At 37.6% G+C, this 24,060-nt stretch overlaps 1 protein-coding gene across 11 annotated transcripts in view; it reads left to right on the forward strand.

The window, feature by feature from the left end:
- The window catches only part of LOC127879099 (transient receptor potential cation channel subfamily M member 2-like), a 79,021-nt gene that overhangs the window by 13,513 nt on the left and 41,448 nt on the right, over nt 1–24,060 (forward strand). For all 11 annotated transcript variants that reach the window (XM_052425730.1, XM_052425738.1, XM_052425739.1 and 8 more), the window contains 11 exons: nt 471–592; nt 3,133–3,324; nt 3,886–4,041; nt 5,870–6,048; nt 7,272–7,524; nt 7,896–7,974; nt 19,996–20,105; nt 20,414–20,542; nt 21,718–21,861; nt 22,478–22,600; nt 23,936–24,046. In XM_052425730.1, coding sequence (XP_052281690.1) covers nt 471–592; nt 3,133–3,324; nt 3,886–4,041; nt 5,870–6,048; nt 7,272–7,524; nt 7,896–7,974; nt 19,996–20,105; nt 20,414–20,542; nt 21,718–21,861; nt 22,478–22,600; nt 23,936–24,046 — 1,598 coding nt within the window. The remainder of the gene's footprint in view (nt 1–470; nt 593–3,132; nt 3,325–3,885; nt 4,042–5,869; nt 6,049–7,271; nt 7,525–7,895; nt 7,975–19,995; nt 20,106–20,413; nt 20,543–21,717; nt 21,862–22,477; nt 22,601–23,935; nt 24,047–24,060) is intronic.

The raw sequence follows: 24,060 nt of genomic DNA on the forward strand, positions 1-24,060 counted from the left end.
GTTTTTTATGTCCCCCACCACTATAGTGGGGGACATATTGTTTTTGCCCTGTCTGTTGGTTTGTGTGTTTGTTTGTTTGCCCCAACTTAACATTTTTGCAATAACTTTTGCAATATTGATGATAGCAACTTGATATTTGGCATGCATGTGTATCTCATGGAGCTGCACATTTTGAGTGGTGAAAGGTCATGGTCATCCTACAAGGTCAAAGTTCAAACATATAGCTTCAAAGCGGCGCAAAAGGGGACATAGTGTTTCTGACAAACACATATCTTGTTTTAACATGTATATAAGCTGGATTTTTTCGAAGAACAGACCATTTTAAACAAAAAATATCATTACATACAACACAGGCTTATCAGGAACAACACTAAACCCACATACATTAAGCAAAGTTTTCCCTAAAAAAGACTTATATACATTAAATTAACCTCTTTGGAAGATGCTATGAAATATGTATTTGTCTTCAGCTGAAAAGAAGGTAGGGGTGGCTTCCCGTGACCGGCTCCAGAACAATCTGCAGCTCACAATTGACTGGAACCGGCCTGACCTGGCCTTGGAGATCTTCCAGCAAGACTTCATCAAAGTCAGGGTACTTACAGGCTTAACTTATGTTTTATTCAAGTCATTTTACACTCAGGTTTAATTATGTCTTATCAAAGTCAAGGTACTTTCAGGCTTAACTTATGTCTTATCAAGGTTAGGGTTTTAACAGGCTAAATAGTCTTTTATCAGGGTTCTCAGAGGCTTAACTAATTTCTATCAAAGTCATGGTACTTTCAGGCTTAACTAATGTCTTATCAAGGTTAGGGTTTTATCAGGCTAAATAATCTATCAAGGTCAGGGTTCTCCGAGGCTTTACTAATTTCTATCAAAGTCAGAGTTCTACCAGGTTTAATTAATGTCTTATCAAGGTTCATGTTTCATCAGGCTTAACTAATGTGTTATCAAAGGCAGAGCACAAAGGCACAATGTAATGGAAACAAAGGCTTATTTGCGATAAATTAGTATAACATAATTTATTTCTAGTGAATAATACAAATTGATATCTTATAAATTGATTTAAATTTATACCTTTTCTTAAACTCAACGATAATATTGCTTTTACCCATGCATCTAGTTCATTTCGTATATCCCACAGTTTGTTTTACGCTCACTACAATATATTTTTAATAACGGTTGTCACATGTCATTAACTTCATATCCAAAATAGTATTAATAGCGCATCAGTTATAAAACAAAAATGCGTCAAAACCGTATTGTTCTCATTCTCATGTATTCAGTGTCAAACTTCAGACGCTTCAAACTCACATTTCCATTCGACTCATGCTCCTTGATTTTTTCTTGCTAATGCTTAAGCAAACAATGCACTTGCGTACGTCCAACACAGAGCTCTCTTGCTATCACATGCAAACTTTTTCCAGATTCAAACAGTTTCAAACACTTGAATCGCCTCTTACCTTTAGAGCTTGCGTTTACAACTCAATGTTGATTTATAATTTGATTATATTTACAAAAGTTATCAGAAAATGTTGTTTTCAAATCCATATTTAGCTATTTTATTACTACCTCAAGTTTGTAATTACCATGTACTAATTAGCAGTCTTTTAATGAACAAACTCTCATTACCTAAAACGTGTTACATGCTCTGACATATTTTATTTTGAAAAATCAGCACAGAATTATCCTAGGAAAACAAACCCTTTCCACGCACTATTAAATGTTTTCTCACTGTGGGCCGCATTTAACACATCGAAGGCAGTTACCACAATCACATTGTTTGGCTGCAAAATAGACTCCCAATAGATGCTTTGACTTCAGTTGTAAGAAACAACAACAGCGCAGTTTTAAATGTTTACTTTTTCACAAGGAAACGACTTACACTTGACCGCTATTCTCAGGTTAAAAATGGCTTTAGGAGTGAAATATAGTGGCTGTTGGCCGTTGTAGACTGGGGATTGTTATTCTCAGGTGTAATTAAGTGGTCTCATTAACAGACAGAGTGGCTCCTAATCAGGTTTTGCCAACTCATAGTCTGGTCTGTAGTGGCTCCTAATCAGACTGGGCCAACTCATAGGCTGGTCTGGAGTGGCTCCTAATCAGGTTGTGCCAACTCATAGGCTGGTCTGTAGTGGCTCCTAATCAGACTGTGCCAACTCATAGGCTGGTCTGTAGTAGCTCCTAATCAGACTGTGCCAACTCATAGGCTGGTCTGTAGTGGCTCCTAATGAGACTGTGCCAACTCATAGGCCGGTCTGTAGTGGCTCCTAATCAGACTGTGCCAACTCATAGGCCGGTCTGTAGTGGCTCCTAATCAGACTGTGCCAACTCATAGGCTGGTCTGTAGTGGCTCCTAATCAGACTGTGCCAACTCATAGGCTGGTCTGTAGTGGCTCCTAATCAGACTGTGCCAACTCATAGGCTGGTCTGTAGTGGCTCCTAATCAGACTGTGCCAACTCATAGGCCGGTCTGTAGTAGCTCCTAATCAGACTGTGCCAACTCATAGGCTGGTCTGTAGTGGCTCCTAATCAGACTGTGCCAACTCATAGGCTGGTCTATAGTGGCTCCTAATCAGACTGTGCCAACTCATAGGCCGGTCTGTAGTGGCTCCTAATCAGACTGTGCCAACTCATAGGCTGGTCTGGAGTGGCTCCTAATCAGACTGTTCCAACTCATAGGCTGGTCTGTAGTGGCTCCTAATGAGACTGTGCCAACTCATAGGCCGGTCTGTAGTGGCTCCTAATCAGACTGTGCCAACTCATAGGCTGGTCTGGAGTGTCTCCTAATCAGACTGGGCCAACTCATAGGCTGGTCTGTAGTGGCTCCTAATCAGACTGTGCCAACTCATAGGCTGGTCTGGAGTGGCTCCTAATCAGACTGTGCCAACTCACAGGCTGGTCTGGAGTGGCTCCTAATCAGACTGTGCCAACTCATAGGCTGGTCTGTAGTGGCTCCTAATCAGACTGTGCCAACTCATAGGCTGGTCTGGAGTGGCTCCTAATCAGACTGTGCCAACTCATTGGCTGGTCTGGAGCTACGCTGGCCACATATGGCATAAGACACATTTTCGCATGTCTCAGGCCGCAAGGCTATCCAAATCCTGGTAAATAACAAGCTTGTTGTGTGTGTAGATTGATAAGAAGATGTTTGAGAAGGCATTGGTACAGAAGGACCGGGAGGAGTTTATAGACTTGTTCCTGACCCAGGGGGTGAGGGTTCACAAGTTCCTCAACCACAAGAAGTACAAGCTGCTCTTTGAGAAGGCCGAGGACAGGGAGTTCTTCCTCAATGTCTGCATCGGCGCAGTGCTGGGCATCAACATCGTATGTACATGGGAGCAGTAATAGCTTGTCCACATTTAGCAATAAACAGTCAAAAGTAGTGTATTAAATATATTTTTATATGTATAAGATTTTCAACATGAAATTTTACTTTTTTATGCCCCCGAAGGAGGGCATATAGTGATAAGACCGTCCGTCTGTCCTTCTTTCCTTCACACTTTGCGTTTAGGTTTCAAAAAATGCTCATAACTTCTATGTCCCTTTACATAGCAACTTGATATTAGCCATCCATGTGTATCTCATGGAGCTGCACATTTTGTGTGGTGAAAGGTCAAGGTCATCCTTCAAGATCAAAGGTAAAAAAACATCTATCAAAGCGGCGCAGTAGGGGGCATTGTGTGTCTGACAAAAACATCTCTTGTTTACCTTGAACATGCAGAGCCAAGTTCCCTTGCAAAGATCTTTCCAAAATTTCTTTATAAACATACACATATAAGTGTTAAAGATGCACTCTTGTGGTATGATTGGTATATTTATAAAAATAACAGTACACAATTTATGTATTATACAGCAATTCACTAGTAAGCTTTTTTTATATTTCAGATGCCAGATCAGCCTATGGGGGACTTGTTTTTGAAAGACAATTTGAACCGGCTGATATACAAGCTGTCCTGGGTCCGTAACTTTGTTGACCCATATGAGTTGTCTATGAATGCAAAAGAGATGAGCAGCTCAGACGGTGCAGTCGCTGAAAGAAAGGTGCACATTCTCTGCTATAAGTTAAAGATTTTCGGATGAGTCTGACAAATAGAAGTTGTTACCCCCCACACACTTCAAAGAAATCAGCATGCGAGTCTGTGCAGGTGTCCCTTACCAGACTCAAAATTTCCTTTTTCAGCTGTAACATTGCATAGAATGAACTTGACACACCTGTGACCCAACAAAAGACCCCATGTCATCTGGAACACTTGTCTCCTAAACCCAAAGGTCAAGGTCACACTTTAAAAATGTTGAAAATGACCATAAAATAGCTTGTCCAGAATGTTGCTTGCATGTTTATAATGTTTTTTTATGCCCCCGGTAGGGTGGCATATAGCAGTCGAACTGTCCGTTGGTCAGTCTGTCCATCCGTCCGAAAACTTTAACATTGCCCATAACTTTTGCAATATTGAAGATAGCAACTTGATATTTGACATGCATGTGTATCTCATGGAGCTGCACATTTTGAGTGGTGAAAGTTCAAGGTCAAGGTCATCCTTCAAGGTCAAAGATCAATTTTTGCAATATTGAAGATAGCAACTTGATATTTGGCATGCATTTGTATCTCATGGAGCTGCACATTTTGAGTGGGGAAAGGTCAAGGTCATCCTTCAAGGTCAAAGGTCAACTTTTGCAATATTGAAGATAGCAACTTGATATTTGGCATGCATGCGTATCTCATGGAGCTTCACATTTTTAGTGGAGAAATGTCAAGGTCATCCTTCAAGGTCAAAGGTCAAATATATGGCTTCAAAGTGGCGCAGTAGGGGGCATTGTGTTTCTGAAGAACACATCTCTTGTTCAAAATAACTTAACTAGTAATGCATACCATGAGGCATGTCTTGTGTAACTCCTACCTCAAAAGATTAAAGTCACACTTTTAGAGGTAGAAGATCTTTTTACAATAAAAGCTTGTCCTGACTGTAACTTTGTAGTTCATCATGCAATTTCAAAATAATTTGCCACAAATTACCACCATAGAAAGCCTCGGGATATTAACTGCTTGACATTTCTATCCTCAGGCTATCAACTTCTTGACCATTTTGTCCTCAGGCCATCAACTGCTTGACCTCTCAGTCCTCAGGCCATCAACTGCTTGACCTCTCTGTCCTCTGGCCATCAACTGCTTGATCTCTCTGTCCTCATGTTTTCATCTGTTTGACTTTTCTGTCCTAAGGCTATCAACTACTTGACCTCTCTGTCCACAGACCATCAACTGTTTGACTTTTCTGTCCTAAGGCTATCAATTGTTTGGCTTTTCTGTCCTCAGGCTATCAATTGTTTTACCTTTCTGTCCTCAGGCTATCAACTGCTTGACCTTTCTGTTCTCATGCCATCAACTGTTTGACCTTTCTATCCTCAAGCAATCAACTGTTTGACCTCTCTATCCTCAGGCTATCAACTGCTTTACCTTACTGTCCCCAGGCCATCAACTGCTTGACTTTTCTGTCCTCAAGCTATCAACTGCTTGACCTTTCTGTCCTCAGGCTATGGACTGCCTGACCTTTCTGTCCTCAGGCCCTCAGCTACTGGACCTTTCTGTCCTCAGGCTATCAACTGCCTGACCGTTCTGTCCTCAGGCTATCAACTTATTGACCTTTCTGTTCTCAGGCTATCAACTGCCTGACCGTTCTGTCCTCAGGCTATCAACTTCCTGACCGTTCTGTCCTCAGGCTATCAACTGCCTAACCTTTTTGTCTTCAGGCCCTCAACTACTGGGCCTTTCTGTCCTCAGGCTATCAACTGCCTGACCGTTCTGTCCTCAGGCTATCAACTTCTTGACCTTTCTGTCCTCAGGCTACCAACTGCCTGACCTTTCTGTCCTCAGGCTATCAACTGCCTGGTGCTGTGGGCAGTGCTGATGGGTCGGCACAAGTTGGCACAAACCCTGTGGAACCGCTGTGATGAGCCCATAGGCGTGGCACTCATCTGCAGCCGTATCTATAAGGAGCTCTCCAAGTACAACATGGAACAGTACCAGAAGACAGAGCTCGAGGATAAGGCCAAGTAAGCAGCAGTATAAGGCATCTCTTAATTAATGCTTGCTTGTTATGCCTATTTCAAAAATGGCAAGTTAGAACTTAGATATACAGGAATATGGGAAGATCAGATTTTGTCGTGTAACTTTGCCCTGAGTGCTACAGCATTGATGCATTTTCAAAAAGCTGAGCAGATGTGATGGACATTGTAAGCTCACTTAAACAGAACAAGCTCTTTGTGAATTTTTTGATCACCTTTTGTCCATAGTTAATTGTGTACAGTGAACACTCTAGAGACCATATGTGTTTCTTAATCTTCACTAAACTTTGTAGAAGCATTTGTCTTCCAAATAAGATTACTTGGTGTCAAAAACACGGTTAATATTTAGGGATGTGATTTCACTGCACATTTATGTGGATCCTAATGGCCCATGCAAGGTTCATTTCTGAGATTGAAGTCCATTCTCAAAAAAAGAGAGAGGGTAAAACCTATTCTGATCCCATATGTCATAAAAGGCTCCAAAACATACATTTGGTCTCCTTACCTTGGTTAGATGTTGTCAATTGAACAATGTAAAGGTGCTGACTATATTGCAAAAGTGAATACAGTGAACAGAAATGAAAGACTGCCACCATTTTTCATAAGGATTAAGAATCTTAATAACAACATAACAGACTTCACCCAAATGTAAACTTAGTTCATGAAGTTTAAAATAAAATCTTGTTGTATAGTTAAACTAGATGTTCATTTGTTTGTCTGTTTGAAGAGGTTTTTCAACTCATTACAATGTATGCATATCTCAATGTCCAAATTATGTCAACATTATTTCCTCCCTTCAGACTATTTGTCTACCAGACCCCTTTCTATAGGTCAAATAAAAGAAAAAGATTGTGATCACTCTAGAAGTCACTTTTTTTTCAACGTGTCTATGCACTTAGTAATTCTTAACCATTTAGATGTATATTTTTCCAAAAAGAGTTAGTGCTAATTTAATGACTTATAATTATATAGCTAAATAAAGTAAACAGATTCAAAAATTGTGAGAGAGAGGCATTTTCAACAAAGTATTTTGTATATACCCAGTCATTACCATCTGTTCACATATATTTTACTGCTATTTTAGTTGAATCTTTGTAAAAGTCTATGAACACAATACTGAATAGTGTAGTTCAAAGTGTTTTATAATACTATTTACAAAACACCAAACTCTTCCATAATCAGAACTCAATCCAGTATCATCCATATACCAGGGAGTTTGGGGAGATGGCTCTGGGTGCACTGGCCATCTGTTGGCGTGACAACAGCTCCCAGGCATACCACATGCTGGGCAGGCGTCTACCAGACTTCAACAACAAGACAGTTATAGAGATAGCCCATGACGCAGGCTACATCCACTTCCTGGCACACCCCTGCTGTCAGAAGTGGCTCACCAAGAAGTTCCTGGGAAATCTGCAGATTAAGGAACTGGATTGGGGCTTTGGAAGACTGCCATACTGGTTCAAGGTACGCAAACCAGGGCTGAGATTTCGGAAACACCTCATGCAAGGAAAATATTTTTTGTTTTAGCTGTCTTAACTAATACACTTTTCACTGAATCTTCTCCAAATTGTCCAGGCTTGTTTTTCCTATAAAAACAAAGTCAAGTTCAATATTAAGCCAAAAAAATTATTCACATTGGGTCAATATTTTATAGTATGTGTATATGACTGGCCTTCACTCTGTTAAAACTGTTATTGCATCATCTGAAAGAGGAAGACATTTCATCTGTGACATACTTATATATTTATTTACAAATATGTTTCTACATGTAACTATAATGTTAAAATTATTACAATGGTTAAAATGATTAAATAATTCCTCAAATTTCTTTGTAGATTCTCACAAGTGTCTTCTTGATATTCCCGATGTTCATATGGATAACTTTTATTCCACCAAGTCGAAAAAAAGTTCCTGGTAAGTAACCTTTTTAGTTGATCTGAGCTCATACTGCTCATGTGGAGCAGGAAGGATACCCTTTTATCGCATTTTTATACCGACATTGACGGTATAACACCTTATGGAATAAACTAGCCTGTATCCAACCTTGCTTAATATACCTGTCGCATGCACGGACTACTTTTTATTCTACCACTGAATGATTTTTCATAACTAATCTCTAGAGTTGAGAAAACCTTAGCTTTAAAATTTTACGACCTTCAATCTTAAGATCTAGTCAAGGGACATAATTTTTCGCCTTCCGTAAAATGAATCAGCTGATTGATTGCGTCATAAAATGACATACTTATTGCGTCATTTTCCAACAGTATGTTGTGTCATCTTAAAGTGTAAACTAGCATATTGTCTGGAAATAAAACATTGAAGACTTGCATTTTTTTGTGTAAATTTATCCTGGATGTAATTATGAAAAAGTGCATATTCTATGGACTACTTACCTCGGATGGAGCGGGTGAGACAAAAGATTTAGATCTACATGTAGATATAGCTTATTTGTGTTATTGATGTCCAGAATGTGCGTGCCTATTTGAATGTGAAATTGTGTGTGTAGAACATATTGATGGGTGTGTATTTGGGTTCAGTAGTCTATTCGAATTGTCTTGCTTTTGGATTTAAGATAACGTTAGGGTATTTTCTTTGATGAATAAACTTTGTCTTTGTTATTTTATCAAAGAAAGTCTATTCAGTAAGAATAACTCGTTTGCAACAAGTGTTTCAAAGTTTAATAGAATTATGACGGAGTATCTTGTGTTGGGTCACAAACTACAGGATGTGAAGCTAAATTATTGTATTGTATAGTATTGTAAAGTATTGTTTTTTTTTAATAATTTATGTTTAGAACGACTCTGTGTGTAAATCTACATGTACATGTATGTTGACATCAACATCATTTTGCCAGGAGTAATCGCTGCCATATTGGATTTTGATCATTTTCGTTGAAAATAAAATGAATTATATTAAAGTAACATTTTCTTTTGGCGGTCGTAATGTGTTACAATTTGCATGCTGCGTAAAATTGAATCGAGGCATATGGTGAAATTTTTTAAGACTATTTTGCGTATCAGAACAAATACATTCTATATCACTATGCATGGTTACATTCATTAGATTTTAAGCGCTTTTATGAATGAATTAAAATTATTGTTAAGGTTATTAGATCTATTTATGTTAAATGTCACGTTGAAAAAAATCAAATGGGATAAATAGAATACTACGATAACCGTTGAATACAGAGAAGTTTATGTTGCTCGGCTCGAACACCGAAAGCGCTCACCAAGGCTTGCGCTCCTGGCGTTCTTAGCCTCGCAACATAAACTTCTCTGTATTCAATGCTAACCTAGTATTCTCCATTAAGTCTGGAAGTGTGTGCATAGGTGTACGTGTGTGGTTATGCTTGTGTTAACTTTTGCCTCGTTTGCCTGAACTGTTGGGTAGATTTTAACAAAATTTCTCTTCTCTGAAATCGAAAAAGGTGATGGGTTTAATACTGTGTAACATTGTATGGTAGACCTCTATAAAGTTAATTTTTAGCTCCACTGGCCAAAGGCCAGCGGGGCTTATGTCATGGTCCTGTGTCCGTCGTGTGTGCGTCCGTGCGTGCGTCCGTGCGTGCGTTAACTTTTTCTTTAAACATCTTCTTGTCCTAAACTACTCGTCCAAATCTGATGAAATTTCTCAGGAATGTTCCTGTGGTGAACCTCTTTCAAATTTGTTCAAATTATGCTCCTGGGGTCAAATTTGACCCTGCCCCAGGGGGTCAAAAAATTGAAAATTTGCTTATATAAGGCCTATTTTGTGCAAACTTTATAAATCTTCTTGTTCATAACCATTAGGCCTAGGGCTAACAAATTTGGTATGTATTGACATCTTATAGTCCTCTACCAAGTTTGTTCAAATTATGCCCCTGGGGTCAAATTTGACCCTGCCCCAGGGGGTCAAAAAATTGAAAATTTGCTTATATAAGGCCTATTTTGTGCAAACTTTAAAAAATTTCTTGTCCGTAACCATTGGGCCTAGGGCTACCAAATTTGCTATGTAGTGACATCTTATAGTCCTCTACCAAGTTTGTTCAAATTATGCCCCTGGGGTTAAATTTGACCCTGCCCCGGGGGGTCAAAACATTGAAAATTTGCTTATATAAGGCCTATTTGTGCAAACTTTAAAAATCTTCTTGTCCATAACCGTATGGCATAGGGCTACCAAATTTGGTATGTAGTGACATCTTATTGTCCTCTACCAAGTTTGTTCAAATTATGCCCCTGTGGTCAAATTTGACCCTGCCCCGGGGGGTTAAAAAATTGAAAATTTGCTTATATAAGGCCTATTTTGTGCAAGCTTTAAAATAGGGATGGCATCGAATACCAATATCAATATTCGAATGTTCGCAAATTCATTCAATGGAATATTCGCATAAAACGGCTGGATTGATTTTTCCTTGTTATGTGTTTATTTCCATTGGTTTGTAAGTTATATCCGTTTGCTAAATATGAGGCTGTTTATTAACGTTGCTATCGAATAATTGTATCGCTGTCGACTAATACTAGGACCGATACTGTGATCGGGCACAAATAGAATGAAAAACATCGTGTCATAGAATTTTATTTTTTAATGATTCCACAGATTTGTAGCAGACCGCGCATATGTAAAACTAAGTTTACACACATTACACATTGCGGTCTTCTTATCCACAGTCCGTGTAAAGTATTCCATACTGCAGAAAGGGCTGGTGGCATTTTCAGATTTGAATTATGATTCCTTGATGATTGTTTAATTTATATCATCTGTTACTTTTGAGTAATTCACATATTTAAATGTCTGTTCAAACTGTGATCACAAAAACTAAATTATTATTCGCCAGTAAATTGAAGCCCTTAATTGGTACCTAATTGACAAACAACAGTTCGGGCCCTTTCTTATAGTAAGTATATTGCATTGCGCGATTTGAGTAATTCACACATTTTAATGGCTGTACATACTGTGGTCACAAAACTTAATTATTATTCGCCAGTCAATTGAAACCGTTAATTGGCACCCCATTGGCAAACAACAGTCGGGGCCTTTCTTAGAGCGTGTATATTGCATTGCGCAATCAACACTGATACGGGCCGCGTTATCAGTTTGACACGAAGAAACATCACGTCAAACATGTAACTCCCAGGTGATTTCGGTTGCTTTTTAGTAAGCGGTTCGCAGGTCATTAAATATTGGTGAAATTACGTTTGGAAAAAAATGCGATTTGCGAATATCATTTTTATTATTCGAATGCTGACCATTCAATCGAATATTCGAATAATTTTGCCATCCCTACTTTAAAAATCTTCTTGTCCATAACCATTAGGCCTAGGGCTACCAAATTTGGTATGTAGTGACATCTTATAGTCCTCTTCCAAGTTTGTTCAAATTATGCCCCTGGTGTCAAATTTGACCCTGCCCCGGGGGGTTAAAAAATTGAAAATTTGCTTATATAAGGCCTATTTTGTGCAAACTTTAAAAATCTTCTTTTCCATAACCAATGGGCCTAGGGCTACCAAATTTGGTATGTAGTGACATCTTATAGTCCTCTACCAAGTTTGTTCAAATTATGCCCCTGGGGTCAAATTTGACCCTGCCCCAGGGGGTTAAAAAATTGAAAATTTGCTTATATAAGGCCTATTTTGTGCAAACTTTAAAAATCTTCTTGTCCATAACCATTGGGCCTAGGGCTACCAAATTTTGTATGTAGTGACATCTTATTGTCCTCTATCAAGTTTGTTCAAATTATGCCCCTGGGGTCTAATTTGACCCTGCCCGGGGAGGTCAAAAAATTGAACATTTGCTTATATAAGGCCTATTTTGTGTAAACTTTAAAAATCTTCTTGTCCATAACCATTGGGCCAAGGGCTACCAAATTTGGTATGTAGTGACATCTTATAGTCCTCTACCATGTTTGTTCAAATTATGCCCCTGGGGTCAAATTTGACCCTGCCCCGGGGGGTCAAAAAATTGAAAATTTGCTAAAATATAAGGCCTATTTTGTGAAAACTTAAAAAATCTTCTCGTCCATAACCATTGGGCCTAGGGCTACCAAATTTGGTATGTAGTGACATCTAATAGTCCTTTACCAAGTTTGTTCAAATTATGCCCCTGGGGTCAAATTTGACCCTGCCCTGGGGGGTCAAACAATCGAAAATTTGCTTATATAAGGCCTATTTTGTGCAAACTTTAAAAATCTTCTTGTCCATAACCATTGGGCCTAGGGCTACCAAATTTTGTATGTAGTGACATCTTATTGTCCTCTATCAAGTTTGTTCAAATTATGCCCCTGGGGTCTAATTTGACCCTGCCCGGGGAGGTCAAAAAATTGAACATTTGCTTATATAAGGCCTATTTTGTGTAAACTTTAAAAATCTTCTTGTCCATAACCATTGGGCCAAGGGCTACCAAATTTGGTATGTAGTGACATCTTATAGTCCTCTACCATGTTTGTTCAAATTATGCCCCTGGGGTCAAATTTGACCCTGCCCCGGGGGGTCAAAAAATTGAAAATTTGCTAAAATATAAGGCCTATTTTGTGAAAACTTAAAAAATCTTCTCGTCCATAACCATTGGGCCTAGGGCTACCAAATTTGGTATGTAGTGACATCTAATAGTCCTTTACCAAGTTTGTTCAAATTATGCCCCTGGGGTCAAATTTGACCCTGCCCTGGGGGGTCAAACAATCGAAAATTTGCTTATATAAGGCCTATTTTGTGCAAACTTTAAAAATCTTCTTGTCCATAACTGTATGGCATAGGTTTACCAAATTTGGTATGTAATGACATCTTATAGTCCTCTAATAAGTTTGTTCAAATTAAGCCCCTGGGATCAAATTTGACCGTTCCCCAGGGGTCACAAAATTGAACATATGCTTATATTGGGCCCATTTTGTGCAAACTATAAAAATCTTGTCCATAACCATTGGGCCTATTTCTACCAAATTCGGTAGGTAGTGACATCTAATAGTTCTCTACTTAGTTTGTTCAAATTATGCCCCTTGGAACAAATTTGACCTTGCCCCAGGGGTCACAAAAATGAACATATGCTTAAATAAGGCCTATTTTGTGCAAACTTTAAAAATCTTCTTGTTCTTAATTATAGAGCCTAGGGCTACTAAATTTGGTATGTAGTGATATCTAATAGTCCTCTACCAAATTTGTTTGAATTATTCCCCTGGGCTCAAATTTGACCCGGCCCCGGGGGTCACAAAACTGAACATATGACGTTTACCAGTGGAGATTACTGCGGCCGTTTGGCTGTGACCAACATCAACATCTTGTAAACATGAGATAAAACCCTGTCATTTAGTGCCATTTTAGGTCAGATGGTGACTGCTTACAAAGGCATTGAAGTAAGAACATGTGTTATGAATGTTTTTCTTATAAACTGAAAAAAGTCGGGTTTTATTTAAATATGTCGAAAGTGACCATATATCCGGATGAAAATATTTGGATGACATGTTAATTTCATGTCTTTTTTAGCTCACCTGAGCGATAGCTCGAGGTGAGCTATTGTGATCACTCAGCGTCCGGCGTCCGTCCGTCCGTCTGTAAACAATTTGTAAACATCTTCTTCTACTAAACCATTGAGCCAATTTCAACTAAATTTCATGTGGAGCATCCCTAGGTCATGGGACAAAAGAATTGTTAAAAAAAATTTGATCACATAACCAAGATGGCCGCCATGACCATATATGGTAAAAACCTTAAAAAATCTTCTTGTCAGAAACCGCTCATCAGATTTTCAAAAAATTTCACAGGGATGACCTTTGAAGGCTCCCCTGAAAAAGTTGTTCAAAGAAATTTGATTCGTCAAAAAACATGGCCGCAGGAGCTCGTTGAACTTTGCATGTTTATTCGTTTTTGCCTATTTTGTGAAAACTTTCAAAAATCTTCCACATTTTTTGTCCGATCCTTTCCAAATTTGCACAGTGTCTTTATATCAATGAGGACACGAACCCTACAAAAAATGAGCATTATTGGTCCATGAAGTACAGAATTACCTCCCCTTGAATTGAGAAAATGGTGTTTATGCAATTAAGTCCAAATTTTTCATCCAATTCTTTCCAAACTTGTAAGGATTTAGCAGGGTTCAAACAAGGGAAACAACTACGGTTTATGCATGTTCTTTTTATTACAGATTTGCCTCCCTTTAATTCATTCAAAATCTCATTTTACAGCAGAGTTTCCAAATCTGACCTGTAAATGAGCCCCATATTTACTGCCAGTGCTACGTTACCTTTTCCCATTTGATCATACTTGAGTATTGGTCTTGTAATGCTGCTACTGCTTCTGCTACTGCTACTGCTACTATTACTACTACTACTACTACTACTACTACTACTACTACTACTACTACTACTACTACTTCTACTACTACTACTACTACTACTACTTCTACTACTAATACCACTACTACTACTACTACTACTACTACTACTACTACTACTACTACTACTACTACTACTACTACTACTACTACTACTACTTTTACTACTACTACTACTACTACTACTACTACTACTTCTACTACTACTACTACTACTACTTCTACTACTACTACTACTACTACTACTACTACTACTACTACTACTATTACTACTACAACTACTATTACTACTACTACTACTACTACTACTACTACTACTACTACTACTACTACTACTACTACTACTACTACACCACCATCACCACCACCACCACCACCACCACCATTCACAGTGACAAAAAACGTATTCACACAATGGCTGCTACTACAACTTATAGCCCATATAGGGGGGCATGCATGTTTTACAAACAGCCCTTGTTTCTATGGGATTTTAACCACAACTGTTCATGTTTATCTCCGACACATATTCTAGGTCACCTGTCATGAAGTGACACGGTGAGCTTATGTGATCGTGTGATGTCCGGCGTCCGTTGTGCGTGCCTGCGTGTGTCCGTGCGTCCGTCCGTCAACAATTTGTTTGTGTAGACAGTAGAGGTCACAGTTTGCATCCAATCTTGATGAAATTTGGTCAAAATGTTTATCTTGATGAAATCCGGTTTGGGATTGTATTTGGGTCATCTGGGGTCAAAAACAAGGTCACTAGGTCAAATAATAGAACAACCTTCTGTAGACAATAGAGGTCACAGTTTTCATCCAATCTTTATGAAATTTGGTCAGAATGTTTATCTTGATGAAATCTGGGTTGGGATTTTATTTGGGTCATCTGGGGTCAAAAACTAGGTCACTAGGTCAAATAATAGAAAAACCTTGTGTAGACATAAGAGATCACAGTTTTCATCCAACCTTTATGAAATTTGGTCAGAATTCTTGATGAAATCTGGGTGGGATTGTATTTGGGTCATCTGGGATAAAAATCTAGGTCAAATAAATAGAAAAACCTTGCGTTGACAATAGAGGTCACAGTTTTCATCCAATATTTAGGAACTGTGGTCAGAATGTTTATCTTGATGAAATCTGGATTGGGATTGTATTTGGGTCATCTAGAGTCAGGAACTAGGTCACTAGGTCAAATCATAGAAAAACATTGTGTAGACAATAGAGGTCATAGTTTTCATCTGATCTTAATGAGTCAGGTGAGCGATTCAGGGCCATCATGGCCCTCTTGTTGTAGTGTTAAAACCAGTTTAATAATATATTATTGATTTTAAAAACACAACTTCCATGAACATAATTATTTCAAGGAAAGTCAATATATGATACTGCACGGTAAACTCAAACTTTGTATCCAAGAGAAGGTGTTGAAATTAATGAAGTGCAATGTTCTTAACTATCGTATATGCTGCTTTTTAATAACTAATGATTCATTGTTCCATTTGTGAATACAGTCCAACCCCTCTTAAGCAGCCAGTCAAGGGAAACAGCCAAATTGGCTGCTTAAGCGGGGTGGCCTCTTAAGAGGGGGTTGGGTCATAGGTAGTCTGGAGTTGATGAGTGCATGGCCAACTGTTCATTTTTCGTATAAACAAAATGGTAAATATGTGTACATGTACTAAACAATGTATAGACTTAAAATAATTTTATTTCTTCCTTTCTAAAATCAGCTATAAGACAACATTTTCATTCAAAAAATATTCTATTCATCTTTCTAATCATCATCAATATCATCATCATCATCAAAATCAAGTCAATTAAAAAGAATCATTCTCATGATTCATTGTTTACACAATGCGCGTTTTATGGCCCCAATGCACTTAAGATGGGAACAGTTGTAAATCAGTTATGCGTAAATAACTCCCGTGTCACTATAAATCGATAATTTAATCGGTTTATTGCAGTTTTATGGCTTTGAATACCTACCGCACGAATTGGACCCGACAGTGATCTCCTTCACGATAGAATCGTGGCCAGTTACTTGAGAGACTGATAATAGCAACCGGGTGTAATCCTCCTGGTAATCGTGCTTTTCATGCATAATATTATAAAAACATTTTTCGCCGCGTAAAGGGTTTTATCAAAATTCATATTGAAATCATTGTAAATATAAACCAAATGCAAATGTTTTGTTTTATTCCCATATGAGAATAATAATTTGTAATCCGAAACACTCCCGATTGTTAAATGTTAACAAGACGTTTACAAGTTCTAGCATCGTGTATTTCCTTTGTCCCGACAAAAGCGCGCGAAAATTGTGCACCAATGTACAATGTCACGCAATACCCGTGGTTCGAAAGCATGCGTGTATTGATTTTTGGATAAAAACTTTGTAGCACGGATAACATGTAGATCAGTTGATTTCGGTTAAAAGTTTTGTTGTTCTTTTTAACTTTTAATTAGCCGATAATTGTCATAAATGTGTGCTTGAAATAGTATGAGCTACAAATAATACATTATAAATTAAGAATCTCCTTCCCAGTAATAATAGGTGATATTCGCACGTGCGGAAACAAAAAGATCAAACGGTCGCATATTGCTTTTTAACCGATAATCCGCCGCTAAATAATTGCAATTTGCAAACTGGCTGTCAAAATGTTTATCACACATCACACTTCAGTACTACAGAGCCTAAACCGCAGACTGGAAGTACGTATCGATTTTTTTGCCGTTGCGTCTGTGTAATTTTGCCAATGAACATGACTGACTTACTTGCGCGTGACCACTCATATGGGGGTAATTTAACATTTGGGATGCAAAATTGCTGGCCGCTGGCCGAAGAAACGGGGTTACCGCTTAAGAGGGGTGCATTATATAGTGTTTATCGACGGTCGCGGCACAGACCGGCCGCCTACATGGGGTGACCGGAGATGAGGGGTGACCGGAAGTAGGGGTTGGACTGTAGTGACTGATCATGAATTGTTGAAATGATTGTCAATTGCTCAACAATCCATATATATTTCTGACCATTTTATAATTTTCTTAATACAAGTTATGAATTGATCTTAGAAGTCAAATGTATTACTTAATTAAATACATTTATAAATATAAAAAATAATCTTTAGATTATCATAATATTCTCAGGCCTGTTGGTCTTAGGGATGTGTGGGTTGATGAGCAATTTCTCCTTTTATCACAATTATTTCTACCCTACCTGATCATTTCCTTCATATTCCATTTAATTCAATTGACGTCTGCAACCTCTTTCAAATTGGGAAAGTCCCAAACGTGTTGTTTGGTAAAGGGTTAAGGCATTTTGATTCCTATGGGTCTTGTGAATCTGTTTCAAATCAAATGCGTAGATTTGATCTTCAGCATCTAAAAATATGTGAAATAGAAAGAACGACAATATCTTTTGGAAAGATAAATGTACCTACGTTATAAGCAAAGGACCTGTGCAACAATTCCCGGGCTTTTTTGTCTGTTTAGTTAACACGGTAGTAACTTTTTATGTCCTCCACTATAGTAGTGGGGGACATATTGTTTTTGCCCTGTCTGTTGGTCTGTCTGTTGGTCTGTTGGTCTGTCTGTTGGTCTGTCTGTTGGTCTGTCTGTTTGCGCCAACTTTAACATTTTGCAATAACTTTTGCTATATTGAAGATAGCAACTTCATATTTGGCATGCATGTGTATCTCATGAAGCTGCACATTTTGAGTGGTGAAAGGTCAAGGTCAAGGTCATCCTTCAAGGTCAAAGGTCAAATATATGTGGCCAAAATCGCTCATTTTATTAATACTTTTACAATATTGAAGATAGCAACTTGATATTTGGCATGCATGTGTATCTCATGGAGCTGCACATTTTGAGTGGTGAAAGGTCAAGGTCAAGGTCATCCTTCAAGGTCAGAGGTCAAATATATGTGGCCCAATAGCTTATTTTATAAATACTTTTGCAATATTGAAGATAGCAACTTGATATTTGGCATGCATGTGCATCTCATGGAGCTGCACATTTTAAGTGGTGAAAGGTCAAGGTCAAGGTCATCCTTCAAGGTCAGAGGTCAAATATATGTGGCCCAAATCGCTTATTTTATGAATACTTTTGCAATATTGAAGAAAGCAACTTGATATTTGGCATGCATGTGTATCTCATGGAGCTGCACATTTTGAGTGGTGAAAGGTCAAGGTCATCCTTCACAAGGTCAAAGTCATCCTACAAGGTCAAACATCATATAGGGGGACATTGTGTTTCACAAACACATCTTGTTCCATATATAAAAATGCTCACCCTTCCAACTTTATGCGCCCAGTGGGACGAGGGATAGAAAGAGAAAGTCACATGCTTGAGTACATTTCAACCCATGCGCATTACACGTTTTTTTCGCAAAGCAAAAACAGTAGAGCGATACAGGGCCATCATGGCCCTCTTGTTATAATTTCTTTGCACTGTCCTAGATTTTTTTTTTCCTATAATTATATTGTGAAACATATCTCTGAAACTGCAAGGCCCATAGGTTTGGTATTTTGCATGTGACTTTATAGTGGGCACTGCATGGGCAGGGTCGCTCCTAATAAGACTGCGCTGCTGGCCGTATATGGCATAAGACCCATTTATTTTATGACTGGGTTCGTCTATGCAGAGGTGTGTATTATTTGTTATGTTAACCATAAAGTGGTCATCTAGCAAGTTGACCCTTTTGGGAGTTAAAGGGACCGTCAACCAGGAATGACAAAAAAATAAAAGTTCTAAAATACAGTGTGTTTTTTTTACAATTATTAGTTTATATTGATTAAAATATCACGACTGGAATATTACATTACTTGAAAAAAAGTTCATATTTTCAGTATATTTGGTAATAAAATTTTGCGATGTGAAATCGAAAGTACATCCCGAAAATAGGTGACATAATGATATACTCACTGTAAATAACGCATGTAGATTGATCATTTTATAAATAAAATATATACAATTCACTACGCATGCACAATTTGCATTCCTGGGTTTACCACGTGACAATGATGATCAATCTACTTGCGTTATTTATAGTTAACTGGTAGTTACCTGGTACACATACCCAGTAAAATTTTATTACCGAATATATGAAAATATGAAAACTTAACAATTTTTTTCAAGTAATGTATTATACCAGTCGTGATATTTTAATCAATATAAACAAATAATTGTAAAAAAATACAGTATTTTAAAACTTTTCTTTTTTCGTCATTCGTGGTTGACGGTCCCTTTAATTATTTCCATAATTTGTATAAAGTAAAATCATATATAATAACAATAATGTGAAACAATCATGGTGAGGGAATTGATACTTAGTATTGAGCATTATGTGGAAGACTTGTACCAAGTTTATCAAAATCATGGTGGGTGAAATGTGGCCTTGACCCAATTTGTTTAAAACGTTAGAAGAAACATTTATTATACAACCATCAAAAAGCATCTCATATCAGTGAAGTTTTTAGGTGAGAGCATCAGGGCTGTTTGACCCCCTTGTATTTTGTTCGTACTGTCAAAGCTTCAAGGGGCTAATTGAATAAGTAATTTCTTTAAAGATTTGTATAACTTATAAACTAACATTTTATCCATAATAACAATCAATCAATATTTTGAATATGGATATTGATTTGTTTGTAGGTCTTGAGGCAGCTGAAACCAATAGTTTGCAGGAAGATGAAGAAGATGATGACGAAGATGAGGAAATATTAACCCTTACAAAATCTACATTTGACAAACTAAATAAAAAGGTATGAAACATTTAGAAGTTTGAAGCTGTTGAAATTTTTTCAGAATATGTCAGCCCAATTTACAAATTAAAAATGAATCCTATCCAATCTACCTTTGAACTTGCATAATACCTTTTTTTGTTTGGTTTCATGTCTATAACTGAAGCTTTAAAAAAGATTTTGTTTTGATGGAACAATAATAATCAAGTGTAAAAAGACAGGTTTATTGCAATGTTATTAAAATTGTCAACAAGAAGTCTTGAGATGAATGTGACTATTTCAGGATAAAGCTCCGTTTGGAAACAAGTTGCGCTTTGTGACTATTTCAGGATAAAGCTCCGTTTGGAAACAAGCTGCGCTCTGTCCTTTCACTGAGCAAGAAGAGCAGTTATCTCCCTTTTTATGTGAAGTATTACCTGCTGTGGACCGCACCCATCACCAAGTTCTGGACCACACAGGTACACAGGAATCAGGGCTTGATACTCTGCACTGGCTTGGCTTTTACCTTTAGACTGAGTCCCAAAACGATTGAAATGGAACTATTCTTTGTGATACCAACTGTTGGTTCTGAGACTGATCGATAAAAATCAACTTATATGTGAGCAACACAAACTTTTGTATGCCCCCGGATCGAATGATCGGGGTATATTGTTTTTGGCCTGTTTGTCTGTCTGTCTGTCTGTCATTGTATGTGTGTGTCTGCGTGTCTGTCACTAAACTTTAAACTTGGTCATAACTTTTGCAATATTGAAGATAGAAACTTGATATTTAGCATGCATGTGTATCTCACGGAGCTGCACATTTTGAGTGGTAAAAGGTCAAGGTCATCCTTCAAGGTCAAATGTATGTTTTCAAAGCGGCGCAATAAGGGGCATTGTGTTTCTGACAAACACATCTCTTGTGTAATGAAATTTTACTGTTTATCTCAAATATAATTCAAAAAACGGTTTCTAAGCGAGGAACCTGCATCATAAATGGACCGTGTTGTATGTTTGGTGCTCACATATTGCCATGTTTAGGTAGTTTTCCAATATATTCATTTAAACCATGCCTTATAGTTACTGGATACAGACCACTTTCCTATATTCAACAAAGTCATATAATACCAACTTTCATTAAAATGAAACTGGATGTTAAATAATGCCATACAATCAGGACTTTAGCTCTTTTTTTAAATGAATTGTTAATGTCTTCATTTTTGTTTAATATGAATTTTTCAATGCAAAACTCATAGCTAAAAGTAAACTATTATATGTAAGATACATACCGGTACTTCAGAGTGAATATATTATTTAAGACAAATAATTGAAACTGAACAATTATATGTAAAGCACAAAATTGAAACTGAACTATTCTTTGTGAGCCATCTGATTGAAAATGAACTGCTATATGCCAGACAAATATTTAAAATGATCTCTTTTGTCTATTTTTTATTTATTTAAATTAACATCTTGCGACTACAGACTTGAGGTCCATAGAGACTTTCATTCCAATTGAATTTTTTTTCAATAACCACACCTCGCTGTTTCCTTTGTTCAGTATTAATCGTACAAAATAAAATTTAAATTGTTGCCACTCAAAATTGAAAATAAGTCATCATTCCCTTCCATATTATTTGAGTGTCATATTTCAGGTGTTTTACTTTGCATTCCTGGGCGTGTTCTCTCTGGCGACCATCTGGCCAACATGTGGCAACCAGTACCTGGACATGGTTGTCTGGCTTTGGGCAATGACTATAGAGCTGGAGCTGGTCTGGAGGGTCTACAGGAAGTACCATGTGAGTAGCCAACCTGCCTACACATGAGCTGCACTCAAAGACAACCGGGTAAAGTGAATGTGTGTAAAGTGTCAAGAAGACTCTTAAACGAGGAAAGTGTTGTCCCTGATAAGGGGAAGACACTTTATGCATATCGATTAAACACACTAAAATAATGTTACTGACGCAGTGGGCTCTTTATATGCATTGTTCATGACAATGCATGTATATGTGACTACAATGAAGGCATTGTTAATGACGATACCTGTATACGTGACTACAATGAGGGCATTGTTAATGACGATACCTGTATACGTGACTACAGTAAGGGAAATGAAAAATATGAAAATAAGTAAGAAAATTTCTCTGATATGGATTACTTTGAACTTAATTCATATTGCATGTGTACAGATGAATTAAACAGTCTCTCGTGAGACGCCGTTTTTCACAACCAAATGCCTGGTACACAGTCTATTACATTATAATAGTTTAAAATATTCCTTTCCTTACAAAATTATTTTTTCATATTATTTCTACAATTCCAAGCAAAAATTACACTTCTTATTAAGTGAAGTAAACAATGTCTATTCCCAAAATGACTATAATTACTTACCTTGGCGAGCGTCTCCCATTGTAGCGGTACAAGTCGTTGTCGCTGGTGGGTAACTGTGTAGACATCCTGCTGATCATGGCCTTCCTCATCATCCTCCTTCTAACCAGGATCATGCACGTCTGGGTCAGACTATCTGACTACATGCAGGTACGCACTGATCCCACATCATGACATGTACTGATAGTATGAGAACTTGCACCATCCAATGCTGACAACTTAATGGTATTTATCTGATATTAATTAAATTACTGTTTTTAATTATATTTTAAGTAAACTTTTTTTTTTTAAGTATTTATACTCCTGAACTCTGTACTGATGTTAGATCCACATACACTACAATAACTTGAACTTTTTTAAGTACTTTATGCCAGTATATGCTGGGAAATACTTCATGCAGATACACTCTGAAATCCTGAGGGTAGGGTCAGAAAAAGTGAACATACTCAACCCTTTCCCACTTAGAAGCAAAGTGAAAATGGTCGCAGTCTATTCAGGTTTTATGCTGTTTGCTGATCATCAGTATCTAAAGTTTGGAGATAAAGCCTTAAAAACTTGAATCTAGTAAGAAATGTCTTAAATTAAATATAACTTTCTAAGGGACTACAAATGCATGAAAATATGTATCTAAGTGGTAAAGGCTTAAGTTGATATTCTGTCTCAACTTTGAGTTTATGGCAATTTGTGAGATGAGTTCCACCATCATGCTCAATATGATGTTCACTGAAGTGTTTTTTTTAGTTTTGTGTTTGACTCAAACCTGAGTTTGAGGAAGAATGTGTGATGATTATTATAGCTGAGGTTAAACATTTTTTGTGAGCTTACCTGCATTTGCAATTTTTAGCTGAGTGGAAACTCAATCTCATATTCTGAGTTAAGCTTAAAAAAGAGAACGTTCATGATACTGGGTTGGTCCTCACACTTAAAGATTAGTTTTCCAGAATTTGGTACGCATTGGATATTGCAGTTACTCAGTACTGCAGCAAAACACTTAAAAGGCATATTTACTGATATTGAAGTATGTTTTCTTCCAAGTAATAATAAGAACAATTACTGTAAAAAAGTATTGTGGTCTTTTAAGTGTTCATAGTATTCTCCAGTACTGATGAACAACATTTTCCAATTGTATTGATTTTTTTGTTCAAAGGAAGTATTATCCAAACGAAATCCCAGTTCAGTCGGAAAGTGTTGTTCCTGAATAGCCTGTGCAAACTGCACTGGCTAATATGAGATGACACTGAATGCACATGCATTAACCCTTTCAGTGCGGGAACCGAATTTTAAAGGCCTTTGCAAACAGTTTGGATCCAGATGAGACGTTTGAAACTGTTTGCTATTATGATAGTATTCTTTGAAAAAAATAGAAGAAAATGCTAATTTTAGAAATTCAGCAGACGACATTTTAGCAGATGAAACATTTCCCAGCATGCAAAGGGTTAAGCCCAATTTTCACAGAGAGAGACTCATCTGTGTTTGTTATGCCAGGCAAGGACGTTCATGTGCTATGGGCTGGTCTACTTCTTCTATCGTCTGCTGGGTGTGTACCTGCCCATCAGTCCAACACTGGGCCCTATGCTTCTGAGAATGAGTCGAATGGTGAGACACTTATG

Source organism: Dreissena polymorpha, chromosome 4, assembly GCF_020536995.1.
Source record: "Dreissena polymorpha isolate Duluth1 chromosome 4, UMN_Dpol_1.0, whole genome shotgun sequence".
NCBI lineage: Eukaryota > Metazoa > Mollusca > Bivalvia > Myida > Dreissenidae > Dreissena > Dreissena polymorpha.